The 16,891-nt window shown below is 35.7% G+C and overlaps 1 protein-coding gene across 11 annotated transcripts in view; it reads left to right on the forward strand.

Moving 5' to 3' along the window:
- TANK (TRAF family member associated NFKB activator) overlaps nt 1–16,891 on the forward strand; it is a 105,431-nt gene that overhangs the window by 73,157 nt on the left and 15,383 nt on the right. For all 11 annotated transcript variants that reach the window (XM_065525562.1, XM_005573302.4, XM_074009292.1 and 8 more), the window contains one exon: nt 325–443. In XM_065525562.1, the coding sequence (XP_065381634.1) occupies nt 325–443 (119 nt within the window). The remainder of the gene's footprint in view (nt 1–324; nt 444–16,891) is intronic.

Genomic DNA, 16,891 nt, shown 5'->3' on the forward strand with positions numbered 1-16,891 from the left:
ATAAGAAATGCATACCTGAAAATATGACTTATATAAAAGTTGAATTGTTGCTGACAGGGGCAAAGAGCATATTTCTAGTTTTCTAAATTCTGTATATTTTACATACTGCTGACTTTTGGAGAGCAGGGGTTTTGTATGTTTAGTGGGAAGGAAAAAATGTAAATGGACAACTTGTCAAAGTAACTATTACCTAAAGAATTTTCTAAAACTCCTACCTTAAAATCTATTCTCTTTACGGTTTTGAGTTTGTATTACTTTTGCTTTTTCAGGTGGTACCAAAAATAAGGGTTTTCTGCTAATATCCAAGAGGTTTTTGTCTTGCAGATGGCAATTATGGCTGTGTTCCTCTGCTTGAAGACAGTGAAACAAGGAAGAATAATTTGACTGTTGATCAGCCACATAATAAAGTGATTTCAGGAATAGCAAAGGAAAAGCTACCAAAGGTAGACATTGCTTCTGCAGAAAGCAGCATTCAAATGCTGATGCGTAACCTAGCTTCCTCATTTTATTTTTCTGAAGTGATCTACCACGGGAATTCCAAACAGAAGTTCCATGTATATAAATATGTGACTTAAATATTTCTGAATAGAAGAACTATTTTCAAGTAAAATAAAGGCTAAGGTTTTGTATTTCCTACTAACCTTTTTTCTACATCACAAGCATTTCAACAAAGAAAAGATTTAACAAAGAAATAGGACTGGGCACAGTGACTCACTCCTGTAATTCAAACACTTTGGGAGGTGAAGGAGGGAGGTTCACTTGAGCTCAACAGTTTGAGACCAGCCTGGGCAACATAGGGGGACCCCTATCTGTATAAAAAATTTAAAAATTAGCCACACAGGATGGCACATGCCTGTAGTCCCAGCTACTCAGTGGGCCGAGGTGGGAGGATTGCTTGGGCCTGAGAGATCAAGGCTGCTACAGTGACCCATGATCATGACACTGCATTCCAGCTTGGGCAACAGAGTGAGACCCTGTCTCTAAATAATTAAAAGCCACATCCACATACATATGTACATATATGTGGGTGTGCGTGTGTGTATATAAATAAATAAAAGTTTAAAATCAGGTAAATAATAAGACAGACTAGAAAATAGCTTTCTAGCTTTTTCTTCAATTGTCTGTGCTTAGTTTAAAAAAAACAAATCCACCCAACTAGCTTAAGCAAAACTTTATTGAAGTAATACAGAAAGAAATAATACATATCCGCAAGGAGACATATACAAGGACGTTCATGCCATGGGTTAGAAACAACCTAAATATCCACCAATAACAGAATAGTTGATCTTTAGAAACTCTTTCGAAAAATTAAAATATACTAAATATATATTAATTTGCCTAAATTTCAGTAGCAATGTTGAGTAAAGATGGAAATTACAAAATGATAAAATGGGAATACTTTATATAGTTTGTTGTTGTTGGTTTTATTTTGTTTTGTTTTTGTTTTTGCTTTTTTGAAGATGAAGTCTTGCTCTGTCACCCAGGCTGGAGTGCAGTGGCATGATCTCTGCTCACTGCAACCTCCGCCTCCCAGGTTCAAGCAATTCTACAGGCACATGCTGCCACGCCTGACTAATTAGGATACTTTATGTAGTTTTTAAAACATAACGTTAATGTTTGTGAAAGCGCACATATGTAATAAAAGTATAAAAACCTGGACAGGAAGGGCACACATCTTCTTTAGAAAAACGATCACTTCCAGAATTGGGGAGAAAAGAGACTGTGATACCTGAGAAAGGAATAATGGGGCTTCAGCAGTTATATCTGCAACTTTTTTTTTTTTCTTAATAGAAGAGAGCTAAGCAGGTATGCAAAATGTTAACACTTGTTAACTCGGTAGTATATATGTATATTGTTCTCCATGTTTTCATAAGTCATTGAAATTTTATAAGTTTGAAAAGGATATCTTTAATGAGATGAGTTGGCTTTTAGTGGGATGATACATATTTTGAATAAAATAAGAACTCTTAACAAATAAGATTTCTTAACATCAACAACAATTAAATCAAGAGTGCTGTATTTATTTCTTTCCTTCTAAATAAAGTAGGAGATTTTCACTTTGTCAGGGTTATTCAGTTACTGATTGCATAACTAAGACTATCTTATTATTTAACATCAAATCTGAGAAATCCAATTTCGAGAGCTTTTCTCTATAAATAAAAGTTTTAGAATAAGAAGTTATCTTGGTACCCGTTATTACATATATTTTTATTTGAAACCATTCTTTGAGTCATTCAGTTTTCTTCACCCTCATTCGATTTTTCATGTATCTAAAAATGCTGATAAACACTGAAACCATGGCATTGAAATATACTAGGTTTATTTTGCAAAAGAGGAAATTGAGAAACAATGATTCTGACTTTTTGGAATACAATTTTGTTACTAGGCCTATTGTAGTACATTATAAAATTGTTGAATTACTATACTGACATAAATTTAGTGCTTAAATAAACAATATTTCTAATCTTCCTGTTTCAGTGTCTTCCAAATGCCATTACTTTACCACAAATTTAATAATAATTTATAGCGTTCCTTTGAAAGTAATAGGACATCTCCAGTTTAAACTATGTAGAAGGTAGTTTTGAAAATAAAACTTTGGTTAGAACAAAAGGGATGATGTGAAAAGCTCTAAGATATAGTAATAGTTTTTTTTTTTAATTTGGATAATTTGTTATTTATGAAAGTTTTAGAGTTTATTTTCAGTCAAGTATCAACAGCAGACCTTCAACAGAAATCTCTTTAAAAATTATATTTGTTTAAATTCTGTAGGCTATTTTATCTGTGAAATATATATCTGGATACCTGGGATGAAATTAAGTTTAAGTAACAGAAATCATTTCAGAGATAGCCTGTGTGCAAAGAATTAATAATATTACATCGATTGTAACTATAGTTTTGGGCAGATGGTAAGAGGAAAAGCTCCAAGTAAGGAATAAATCTAACTTCAGTGAGTTATCTTAATTATCTTTACTAATAGGGGAACGATTTATATTATAGCCACATTTTTATACTTTGAATAGCTCATCAACTCAATTTTCTTTGTAACCATTTAATAAAAATTAAAATTAACTGTCTTGTATTTCAGCTTCCTCTTCTTTTATATATCTCTAGCCAAAGTGCTAATGAGCACTAAACGTATAAGGGATTAAAGAAAAGAGAAAATACATTCTAAAAGAATGGATATATTAGATGTATTGAATATTTGAGAGTTGTCTGTATGCTTAGTGTAAAAAATTAGGCCTATGTTAGAAAAAATACTGGCCATCAAGCAATGGAAATTAAAATATGTTCCACTGGCCTATGTGTTGGTCTATACTTAGTGAGTTATAATTCACCTTTAGCTAATACGGGTGAAACCTTCCCTAAAGAACTCTGAATGTGTAGCTATATTCAAGCTTCTTCTTCCACAATGGAAAAAATCCATGTTGGTTGGTTGCATCTCACATGGATGAGAACTAGAAGGCATTATAGAGAAATGGTTAAGGTGATGGTATGATTCTTTTTTATTCTATTTTTTATTTTTTATTCTATTTTTAGTATATTTTTAGTATACTTTAATATTATTGGTCTTCTGCAAAACTAATCTGTTTCTAGAAATCACATTCCCAGTCAATTGGCCTAGCTTCTATAATGAATTAGTAAGTTAATAGAAATGCTTTGAACCAGTAACAGAAGGAAGCCACTATGAGCCACCCACAGTCCTTTCCTCCTTCTGTTTGGTGGGTGGTTTGAGAATTTGTTTTCTTTAGACTACTTGTTTTGTTGAGGATTTTGTTTTGTCAGGATGTTTGAGAAGGGAAAGGTGGACATTTTAGCAAATAGCCATTCTGGCTGCCTTGGAAAAAGAGACATAAAGTAGAGGAAAGAGGGATATTTGAAGGGGAAAGAGGCACTTTTAGAAAATTTTACTTAAGAGACATGAAATTTATAGTTCAATCTGTATTCATGTTATTCCTACACAAAAAGCTTGCAAAAATCCTTTGACTTCTAAAGGGACAGAAAGAGGTAAAGACAAAGCCTCTATCATTAGATGACCCTTAGTGCTCTGCTTGAGACAGTAGGGAAGGAAATACTCAGTTTAATGGAAAACTTTAGTTTTGTCTTTTGTACACCACAGTAATTTGCACAGTCTTTTGTATTATCTCTCATATTATTCCAGACTTACCCAAAACTTAGGGCTTAAAACAACAAATTTATCTGAGTTTCTGTGGGTCAGAAATTCTGGAGTGACTTACCTGGGTGGCCCTGACTCAGGGTCTCTTATGTTGAAGTCAGGATGTAGACAAGGACTGCAGTCATCTGAAGGCTTAACTGATTGGAGGATCCACTTCCAAGATGGGTCACTCACATGACTGTTGGCCAGAGACCTTTCCACATGAGCCTGTCTGCCCGAACTGACAGCTAACTTCACTCGAAGTAAGGGATCTGAGAGAGAGAAATGTGCCCTCTGTGACTTAGTCTCAAAGTCACATTCCTTCACTTCCACTTAATTTTGTTCATTAGAAGCAAGTCACTAAATAGTGGGGCAAGAAATTAAGTTACACCCCTTGAAGGGATGAGTATCAAAGTTTCATAGATGTATTTTAAAAGCAACACAGGTATTGGAGATTGTTTGTGGTGTATAGAAGAGGATGTGAAAGATCAAGAGACAAAGAGACTGATACTTAATTTAATTTACCTTACAACAAATATTGATGAAAGGTAAGGGAACTTAATATTCACTTAATAGTGAATTTAACTTCCTGAATCATGTGATTATTAATCTTAAAGGGAAAAAATATCATAGCCTATCATCTAAGAACAATTTCAAAAATTCTAATATGAATATACTTTCCAGAGGAGAATAATAGCAATGCTTAGAGAACTAAGAAATTGTTGCATATTACTGATTCTTTTTTATAATGTTAAAAACTGAAAATGCAGATAACAAAAATGCACACAATTATTCTTGACAAAGACTGTTCATCTCTTGTTTACAGGACACCATTGTCAGACATAGTAACTTATGTCCATGTTAGCAGTTACTATTTAAATAACAAGTTTTGTATTTGTGTAACAAATATAAAGGTATTCTATAAAAATATAAAACTGTAAATTATCAGTTTAATTCACTTTTTTAAAAACCAGGATTGTAATGTACTGTTTCACTTTTAAAATCTCAGAAATGAGATTTTTATAATTTACTTCTGCGAGATAGTTTGGTTGCCAAACTAAATACTATCTTGAGTGTCTAGGTTTTGACAGAAATTGTTTGCCCTCATCTTTCTATGCCACTTTTTGTTCCTGTGGAGAATTATACAAAATTCTCGGGTGGTTTGATGCAAGAAAATATGTAGAAAGCAATAATAAAGAAGACAAAAAATTTGGTGATATTGGTAAATTACTTTTCGTCATTTATCCAATAATTCTGAATTCATGGTGTATACTTAACACTGCCAACCACTGGAGAGCAAAGAGATGTTGTCCCTGTCTTCCAGCTTAAAGTCTTGATTTAATAATTAACATTATTGAATGTTGAAAAGTTATTTCAGATTCTAGGATCCAAAATATGAAGTAAACATGGTATGAGTTCACTAATTAAATAGAGTTTATGTGTTCTCATGCCTATATATTTCTAACTTATTCTTTATACATGTCTTTATTTTTCATCTGAGTTAAAAACTCAAGTATATGACGAGTGCAGTTGTTACTGAAAGATGTCAGTTAAAACAGTTTGCAGATTTCAAATATAGCTATCATTGTGATTAGATCAGCAGATATGGTAGCTTTGAGGAACAAGAAAGATTTTAGGTTTAGAATAGTATAAACAGTGATATAGCTGTGGAGCTGGCAATTGCAAGCAGTAAGATGTGCTGTACTGGACAATTGCAAGTAAATATAGAAGCTCTGACATGTTTCAAGAAAGCTGTTGTCTAAAAAGTCATTTGTCAATCACTTACACAAGAAGTAGTTATTGAACTCCTATTTGCCAAGCCTTGCTGGTTATTAACAGAAATACAAAAAACAAAACACAACAATAGCAGTAGTATTGTAAGTAATAGACAACATCTATCCCCTTTAAGGAGCTATAGTCTGGTTGGGGAAATGACGATTTGGAAACCTACAGCAATTAGCAAGCATTATAAAATAATGTAAAGTCCTAATTATATAACAAAATGAAACCCGGTCTCTACTAAAACTACAAAAATTAGCCGGGCGTGCTGTCAGGCACCTGTAATCCCAGCCACTTGGGAGGCCGAAGCAGGAGAATTGCTTGAACCCAGGAGGCGGAGGTTACAGTGAGCTGAGATCACGCACTCCAGCCTAGGTGACAAGCGAAACGCCGTCTGAAAAAAAAAAAAAAAATTCTAACTGTAATTTTATGGCACAGATAAAACATATAGAGCCTTAATTTAATTTAAAAATTAAAATTCTCAGCTTAAGGGCTTGATCAAGGGCCCACAATTTAGGTTCCAGTACAGAAAAGAAGACAACTTACTTGGCCTTTATCTTGTTTATGTGTGCATAGATAAGTAAAGTTAAATTTTCTACAAGATTTTGATGGAAAAAGGATACTTTTTAGACAAGAGCCAGAATTATTCTAGGTCACTTGGGAGAACATTATGTAAACCGAAAGCTAAAACTGAGGGTTTTGAATGAGCCATTTCATTTACCATAACCATTTTTAGGTGACATAATCATGGCTGCAGAGGAGAAAGTGCTTCCTACCTTTTTCTTACTTTACTTTATAGACAGCCCTTCAGTGAGTGGCATTTACGCATGGTGTGCTCCTTCAATTATGTATAGCAGTTTTGGCAGGCAGTACATGAACTTGAACTCTGTTCTGCTTTCTGATCTTCTGTAGCTAATAAAATCCTAATCTCACAGGTCTAGGTCTTAGATGGCATCCCCATCCTTATACTGTTTATATCTTATATACACTGGACTTCAAGGGCAGTGCCCACTTAGGGATCATCTGAGTTTTGGGCCCCTATAGCTTCTCTCAACACTCCAGACACTTTCTGTTGCAAGTCTCTTAAACCACATTTGTTTGTTAAGTTGCTATATATTGTCCAAGTAAGTAAAAGCTTTAAACTGGTTTATAGGTAAATGATAAACATGTTTTTCATCATTTGAACAAAAGCTAAAAATTAGGCCGTTAGTCAACATATTTAACTACTAAGTGATTTCTGTGGAAAAGTCAAATCTCATTTACATCATCTAAACACATAGCACCTCTTCTAAGAGAGGAACTTGAAGTAAATTTAACTGCATTTGTTACTCAACTTTTTAAAAATTTGCCCCTGAATTCCTTTAATGTTTAATCTTTTCTTTCCATCTTTTATCATACAGAAATGGTGATTATGCACACTGTACAATGGCACAGGCCAATGTAGGCTGGGGCTTAGAGAACTGGAGAAAAACATGTTTGTGTGTAGTACCTCAGGTAATCCTTGCTTTGCAATCCAGAGCAAATGTACTGCTTCTCCTGGTTTTCTTTCTAGAAACTGCATTATATATACCCTATTTTTATATCTAATGCTTCTATATTACTCCTCTTTGGAGACCAGCCTTTTTTATAGACTTTCTGGTAGAATATCAATTAGAAAGGAAACAACCAATTTATTCATTAAAGTTCAGTTTTCTCCAAAGTGTCATACTACACAAACTTTTTTTTATTTTTAGACAGGGTCTCAGTCTGTCACCCAGACTGGCTCACTGCAACCTCCGCCTCCTAGGCTCAAGCGAATCTCCTGCCTCAGCCTCCTGAATAGCTGGAATTACATGCATGCACCACCACACCTGGCTAATTTTTGTATTTTTAGTAGAGACGGGGTTTCACTATGTTGGCCAGGCTAGTCTCGAACTCCTGATCTCAAATGATCCACCCGCCTCGGACTCCTATAGTGCTGGGATTACAGGTGTGTGCCACTGTGGCTGGCCAATACACAAAGTCTTAAGAAAAAAATATTGACATCCAACACATTTTAATAATTACATTGAAATTTTCTATTGCAGAAACTTTGTTTCCAAATCTAAATTATTCTTCCTAACCCTTTCCTGCTCTAGGTTTGTGTTTTTGAATTCAGTACATCATCTTACAGTTTTTGCTTTTGTGAAAATACTGGAAATAATTTTGAGGAAGAAAAGAAAATAAGAAGTGATATGTCAACCTTCTAAATTCTCTTTCCTAACTTAGAAGCAAATTTGGTTTTTTTTTTGTTTTTTTGTTTTTTTTTTTTTGAGACGGAGTCTCGCTGTGTCTCCCAGGCTGGAGTGCAGTGGCGTGATCTCGGCTCACTGCAAGCTCCGCCTCCCGGGTTCACGCCATTCTCCCGCCTCAGCCTCCCAAGTAGCTGAGACTACAGGCGCCCGCCACTACGCCCGGCTAGTTTTTTTGTATTTTTAGTAGAGACGGGGTTTCACCATGTTAGCCAGGATAGTCTCGATCTCCTGACCTCGTGATCCACCCGCCTCAGCCTCCCAAAGTGCTGGGATTACAGGCTTGAGCCACCGCGCCCGGCAAGAAGCAAATTTGAATGTCTCTAGTATGGCTTTTCTCTCCTTATTTCCCCTTCTCATCCTTTTTCTCACACTTCCCTTTATTTAAAACTCATCTTCAAAGCACACACAATAGAGTCGACAGAGTCTATCCAGCCCTGATTTCTCTTGGCCAAGACATGAAAGGCTGTTCTCTCAACCTCGATAGGTAAGGAATAGCCCCCTGTCCACCTCCATCTTAGTCTGTGTTGCTATAAAGGAATACCTGAGGCTGGGTGATTTATAAAGAAAAAAGGTTTAGTTGGCTCATGATTCTGATATCTGTAAAAGTTCAAGATTGGACATCTGCCTCTGGCAGGGGCCACAGGCTGCTTCCACTCATGGCAGAAGGCAAAAAGGAGCCAGCATTGCAGAGATCCTATGGTGAGAAAGGAAGCAAGAGAGAGAGGGGAGGTGACAGACTCTTTTTAACAACCAGTTTTCTCAGGAGCTAAAAGAGTAAGAAGTCACTCACCTGCTATCCTTACCCCCACAGCCCCCAGGATTTCTCTATTCATGAGGGATCTGCCCCCATGACCCAGACCCCCCCCCATTAGGCCACCTCCAACATTGGGGATCAAATTTCAAAATCAGATTTGGAGGCAACAAATATCCAAACTATAGCACCTACAAACCATCTAGTTTATCTTATTATAACCCGTCATCCTAAAAGTTGTCAAAATCTGGCTGGGCGCAGTGGCTTACGCCTGTAATCCCAACACTTTGGAAGGCCAAGGTGGGTGGATCACTTGAAGTCAGGAGTTTGGGACCAGCCTGTCCAATGTAATGAAACCCTGTCTCTACTAAGAATAGAAAAATTAGCCAGGCATGATGGTGGGTGCCTGTAATCCCAGCTACTCTGGAGGCTGAGGCAGTTGAATCACTTGAACCCAGGAGGTGGAGGTTGCATGAGCCAAGATCACAGCCTGGGCAAGAGTGAGATTCTGTCTCAAAAAAAAAAAAAAATTTTCTCTAAATCTGTTTTGAAGGTATTTTTTTTTTCAGTGTTATGAAATGCTTCTACATTCAATCTGCTGTGATTTTTTTTTTGGTTGAATTATATGATGAAAATTCAGCCTCAAATAGATATTGTAGTTGAAAATGGGAAGAGTATTTTAATAGCCTTTTTAGCAATTGTGGATAGTCTTTGATACTGCACTAAAATTTGGTAGTGTCTTAAAATGTTAGCTGCAATATGGAATCTGAAACCATATCAGTGAACTTTACATTAAAAGCTGTTGGTCTATCTTGTACTTTGAATATGTCTTTCACTAATGTATGATTGTTACATCATGAATCATTTGGAAAATATTGGTTCACTAAGTTGTGTAGATCTTGCAAATGTTGACCTATTATATAATATTTTAAAATCACATTTAACATCATCACTGATCACATCAGAAAAATCTTTTAAGTATTGGGCATCTGTCAAGCTTACTGTGACAGGTACAGGTTTTCCAAAATTTTAATTTTCACTTGGAAGCTCAAATTTTATCATTGGCAACAAATCTTGTCAGTTGCTTTCCTTAACATGACAGGCTAACTTCATTTGGTTTTGAGAAAATGTCTGAATAACCATAGCTTGTGTGTCAGTCATTCTTTCAAGCAAAAATGGCATTCCATTAGAAAAGTAACTGGTTTACTTGGAACTCAAATAGTTGCACAAGTACTTTTCCCCAAGACAATAATTGTACTTCAGTATGCAGCAGAAGTCCTTTTGTGTATACTTCCCATTTTGTCACACAAAATATTAAAAATATGTTGAGATCAAGTTTCAATAAAATTAATCATTTTACTGCCTTATTAAGGACATTCTTAGTTGAAACTGCCTTTTTTTTTTTGGCTGTTTTTTTACTGAGTGTGTGACATTGAAGAATACAGTGACAACAGTTTGACATGGCCTTAGTCATACTCGGGCACCAGCAGTTTTACTCACCATTGTTTTTGCATAATCAGCCTAAATGCCAACACAGCAAAAAATGCAAATATTAATAATATCTTAATTGTGACAATAGTTGATTTCAATTATGTCATTATGTCAGGGTCTGGGATTTCATTTTATTCTACTTACAAGCTAGTAAGTTAGCCAGTTACTGTTTCATGGGTACTGGAGAAAAACAGAAAAGTGAATCAGAGAAAAAGGACTTTATTATTTACAGTAAAACGAGTAGCCAAGAACATCTTATTTTCATTAGTCCCACCTAGGAGGTAACACAGATAGACACAGATGATGCTTATACATGCAATGGTTACATTGAAGGAGAGGCATATTGAGCTTGGGGAACCCACCATTTTATAGCAGGCGGTAAGCATGCCTGCTCTTTGTCCAAGAGGGAGATATTACCGAGTCTTTCAAATTTGCTCTCTGCAAACACAAGCCTGAGAAAAGCCCCAGGTAAAGAACAGTGAGATTCTTGTATTCCTGACATGAACAGCAAAAATGCGCCAGGATGCTCAGGGGCCATGGCAGATTACATCTCCCAACATTGTATCCCTTGAAAGGCACTTGGGACCCTTAAGGATCCTGGACCATATTTTGGGAACCACTGGTTTAACCAGATTATAATATCCTGTTAGAAAAAAAAATCATACTGCCTTTTTCTCAGTAAGTTACTTTTCATCCTACTGAAAAAATGTCATGTTCTAAGAATACTCCAGCATCTCCTCAGGAATGTTTACTTGTACATGGAGGTCCTAGTGCTTCCTCATCACTTCTTTTCACATACATCAGATAATAAATTGTTTTACATCTTCATACTTTAAATCATGATGCTTGTAAATTAATCTATATTAAATCTAGAGCAGACTCTGAATTTTGATTCTAATTTGTTAAAAGATAGTTTGATAGTAGATACCTGCATTTTCTAGTATGTTCCATAAAACCCTAGGACTATGAAGTGCTGCATACTAGGTACTCTGGTAATTTTTAAGGGCACAAGACTGTATCTAGGATATGAAATCAATACTAAGAAAACCACTTAGCTTTGTTTAAGTACAGGATCTTCAGCTAACTCTGTTCCCGGTATTGTATTTTAACATCCTCTCACTGGATTCGTAGTTGCCTCTAAGATACTGCTAGATTTTGAGGGTAGAGGAGGGAGAAGAGTCACCTAATTTTTCATTTGCACCTGTACACTCCGAGCTTCTCTGTTGCTTGGTTAAGCAGTGTCTTGCTGTGTTATGAAAGCTGATTTATTCCCTGAAAGATTTTTTTTTCTTTGCCAGTTAGTCATCTTTCTATATATTTATGCTCTAAGCTATATATCTTAGAATCCTAATAAAACTATTGTATAGCAGTTCCCACACATTCTGCATTGTCATTGACCTGTGGTTTTTGTCTCCCTCCCTGATAAGTCCCTTTTGGAAACGAATAATTTTAAGATGAGCATCTTTTGTTGTCTCTTTCCTATTATGTTTGTCAATAGTAGTGTGATTTTTGCATTTAAGCTTAGTTTCCTCTAAGTAATTCCATATTTGATGGATTTACTCATTGTTATTTCTACTCCTAATTTCTCTTGACTATTTAACATTAAAGACAGCATGTTACCCTCTACATTTTATCTTAATAATACTATAGGGAGCCACTGACTTGTCTGTATTCTCTAGAAGTTACATCTGGACCGTATGTCTGCTAAATGGCCAAATGGCCACAGTGAATCTCCTTGCTTTCCTTCTTGCTTCTGCTCATTGAACATTCTTTCTTGCCTTCTCTTTTTTACCTATTCTGCAGCCTGAGACTCCTCACTTCTGTCCTCAGCTCTTGCTTCTCATCTTATCCTGAGCCGTGAGCATAAAGTGATAACTTTTTGATAAAGCTGAATCTAAAATTCTTCTTCCTACTCTTTTTCTTTTTGATAAATGTTCATTCCCCTTTGACGTGAAGAAGATATTAGGTCTTGGTAGTTTGTTTATTTTTTACTAAATTCTTTCTTGGCCAAAAAAAAAAAAAAGGTGGTGAGGCCCCCAGTTTTCAATTTTACTACACAGGAAAGACCTAACCTCAGTTTCTTTAGGGTTTCTCCTGCCCTAAGATTTTTTTGATGCTAACAGAAAAGAAGAAAAGTTCTTATTTGCCTTTATCTTGGTTATGTGTACATAGATATGTAAAGTTAAATTTTCTACAATATTTTGATGGAAAAAGGATAATCTCTAGACAAGAGCCAAAATTATTCTAGGTCACTTGGGAGAACATTATGTAAACTGAAAGCTAAAACAGTTTTGAATGAGCCATTTCATTTACCATAACCATTTTTAGGTGACATAATCATGACTTCAGAGGAGAAAGTGCTTCCTATCTTTTTCTTACTTTATAGACAGAGTGCTGCTGTAAACATTTTGTGTACAGGTTTCTGTGTGAACATAAATTTTGAAGTGCCCAGGAGTGCATTCATTGGGTCCTATAGTACTTACATGTTTGGAGTTTTTGTTTGTTTTAAGAAATGGACAAAATGTTTTCTAGAGTGGTGAAGGGTATTGGTAGTTTTGTTTTTACAGGCAGTGAACTTGATTAGCTCAGGGTAACTGTCACTCCTATGGAGAGAGGCAGCTCCAATCTCAGTTCAATCCTTAGAGCTTTAGCTACAAAGCTTTTAGTCTCACCCAACTTGGGGACTGCCAGAGACTTGAGCTGAATTGAAACTCAGAATTTAAGGTTCTCAAATTCTCTAGGGCTCCTTTCCCTCACTCTCCAGTGACCATGGTTATGATCTCATTCTCCTTCTTGGTTCTTCCAGCCAGAATGTTAGTGGGCTTTTTTGTTGGAATTTCAGCCACTACTGTGCCTCTACTGCAGGGTGGCCATCATCAGGACAAAACCATAGAAAACTGGGAATACACTCTAAGCCAATTACTTACTACACATTTTTGACTCTCCTCCAATATATGCAAAGTTCGGTCTTCAATGTTTTCAAGTGGTTGGGGTGTGTGTGTGTGCGCGTGTGTGTTGCCCAAAGTTTATAACTGTTATTTGCAGAAGAATGGTTTGTTAGGTGCTCACTCCTACACTATGGAATCTTAGCTCCTAAAGTCTAGTTTTTTGTTTTTTTCTGGCTGAGTATGGTCAGATATGGTCCAAAATCACCCAACATATAAAGAACCCAGAAAATGTGACCCAGTTATAAGAGAACAGACACCAACCCTAAGATGATTCAGACACTGAAATTACCAGACAAGGACTTTATCAGCTACTATAACTATACCCAGTCTTTTATTAAAAGATAGCTGGGGAGGCAGGAAGGGAGTTAAGCTTTCCAGAGAGGATAGAATTACCAGTAGGGTACTCTACCCATTGTCATGCTTTGTCAAATGCTTAACTTCTATGCCAAGTTTGAGAAATACTATGAAATTTTGTCAAAGAAAGTACTGCCAAATTGCCTATGTTAACAAGTGACTCGTTTGGCAAAACTTGAGTAAATCTATCTTAAGTTATTTATGGATGTACATTTCTATTTGTACGATACATCCTTGAGAACACAGCAAAAAAAAGGCTATACCAAAGGTTTCCCCTCCCACCCTGGGCAATATTTAAGCATCAAAACGTGGCCTGTAACTGCTTCTCAGTGATAAATATATATATTTTTATTGTATGACAGGAAGATTTTAGAATCTTAAAATTAGTTTGCCTTGGTGCAATATGTAAATGTAACCATTCTTTATCTCCAGCCCTATGCTGGATAACTGTACCACTTAGCTTCTCCAGCAGCCAAGCATTATGGCTAAGTAGTTAAAGCTACTGGGGCAGAAAGGCTTGTGTTCCAGTCACAGCTACTCCGTCTGCCAAACTATATACAAATTATTTGATCTCTTCAAAGCAAATTTTAAAATCATAATTAAGTACAGAATTCAGAAGATTTTGTGGCTTGCCAGGTGCAGTGGCGTGCACCTGTAGTCCTAGCTACTTTGGAGGCTGCAGCAGGAAGACTGCTTGAGTCCAGAAATTTGACTCTAGTCTGCTCAACGTTGCAAGACCTCCATCTCAAAATAAGCAGATTTTGTGATTTAAGTTAAATAAGTAATACATGCAAATTGCTTAAATAATAGCTATTTTCAAGAAGATCGCTTCTGTCCTTCATGGTGTAGTGGTATAACACTAAATTTGTGGTTAAAGGATTTTTCCAAATCAGTTGATTTTTTTTCTTTTTTGAGACGGGTTCTTGCTGTGTTGCCCAGGCTGGTCTCAAACTCCTCCCTCTCAACCTCCCTAGTAGTTGGGATTACAGGAGCATGCCACCATGCGCAGCACGGATCAGTTCATTTTAAATGTAGTATTTGGGGAAAGAGTGAAAGGAGTGTGAGAAATCTTAATTAAATTGGTCACTGAAGTTATGCAGTTTCCGTTTTGCATTAAAAAAGCATCTCCACAAATATTTCTTCCCTTTAAAAAAATAAATTCAGAAAGATATATGCAAAAGGTACCTAATACAAAGTGAAAGACTTAGAAGACAGATAGTAGAAAAGTATTCATCTCATTCTACAAATTAACTTGGATAGAATTGAAATTACAGTAATTGTGGCAGTACTGGTAAAGGATTTTACCTTTTCTGAAACAATATGTTTTATTGTAGCATTGAATCAGTAGAGATTGTGGGGATGGGTTATGTTAAACCACAACCCAATAAAGAACTTGGAAGTAATTAGGGTGTTTAATTTTATTTTTATATTGTTTATTTTCTTGCCACTTCCTTCAGAACTCTGGGATGGATCCCATTTTGCCCTGGAGTTGTTCCCACACTGGCAGTGGGTTTGCCTAGCACACTGTATCACACAGAACAGACAAGGCTCCTAGGATTTGTGTTTCTCTTGCTTTGCTAGATTTTCAGGAATGTTAATGAGGGTGAGAGAACCATAGATTTTATATGGCTATAAGTTCTTTTAGATTAAATACAATATTTTTTTTTTAGTGTTTGTCTTCAAACTTTTATGTTACTATTCTTTTATGTTTATTCTTATCAAATATCTTTTTGTAATTTTTTTCTGGTCCTGTTTTATACCTTAATCTTTTTCTGTCTCCGCCCTTTTTTTACTTTCTCCCTTATTCAGCTGTATCCAGTGCTTGACTTCACCATAACATCTTTTGTCACAGTATATGTAAACTGGTAATGAAATACTCAACCTCAGTTCCTCCTTTAACATTTCATTCTTAGATCTCAAAAATGTAAGTGACAAATGAATCTTTATTTTCAGTTTTTTTCCTACTATGTACTTTTCCTTTTTCTGTAGTGAATTTTATCAAGCTAACATTTATACCTATTCCATAGTTTTATATTCCCTCTACCAATCCATCCCATCCCACCTTGGCTTATTTCTTAGTTTATATTGATCCAAGTAAGGATTCTTGTTTCTGCTTAAAAAGCGTATTTCTATTTAGCCTCATCCAGAAAAGAAATAAAACATTGACTACACTCAGTTGCCTGAGCTAGCTAAAAATAAATATTCCTTTGCATGCAAGGATCCTAACTAAAGTTTAAAGGAAGTCTTTGATATGAACACTGGAGTAAAGTGAAATATGTATCATTGAAAACTTACCTTCTTAATAGAAGCCTTTTAAAGTTTGGGTTTCTTACATACATATGAGAGAATATACATCTTGTTAAAGAGTTTAGTCAGAATTATCTTTAAAAATTCCATAACTCAGCTGGGTGCGGTGACTCACGCCTGTAATCCCAGCACTTTTGGAGGCTGAGGCGGGCAGATCACCTGAGGTCAGGAGTTTGAAACCAGCCTGACCAACATGCCGAAATCCTGTCTCTACTAAATATACAAAAATTACCCAGGCATGGTGGCAGGCTCCTGTAATCTCAGCTACTTGAGAGGCTGAGGCAGGAGAATCGCTTGAACCCAGAAGATGGAGGTTGCAGTGAGCCAAGATCATGCCACTGCACTCCAGCCAGGACAACAAAAGCGAGACTCTGTCTCAAAAAAAGAAAAAAAAAATTCCATAACTCAACTTTATTTTACTGACTTTAATTGCTTAAAATTTTTAAGAAAAAAATATGGTTTTGAATGACAATTTTTATTTCTTTTCTATCTTTCCAATTTTTTATAAAAGGAATAAAATAATTTCACTTTTAGTATCAACTGTAACAAAAGCAGGTGTTAAGGAAAACGTACATTTCTTTGAGATGTTGATATCTAACATATCCTAGAATGCGAAACAAAAACATTTTTCATTATTTTTGCATCAAGAATAAAGCCTGGTTTGGACTAATGAAATATAAACCACTTTTTTCTCCTTCTTAAATATCACTGCATATTCAACTGTCCCCTGAACATATATTTTTGATATAATACCCATCTATGAGAAGCTTAAATTGACTTACACTAAATCAAAATTCTCCCAATTCACATAAGAAATTTAAGGAAACATTTTACA

This window comes from Macaca fascicularis, chromosome 12 (genome assembly GCF_037993035.2).
Source record: "Macaca fascicularis isolate 582-1 chromosome 12, T2T-MFA8v1.1".
NCBI classification, from domain to species: domain Eukaryota; kingdom Metazoa; phylum Chordata; class Mammalia; order Primates; family Cercopithecidae; genus Macaca; species Macaca fascicularis.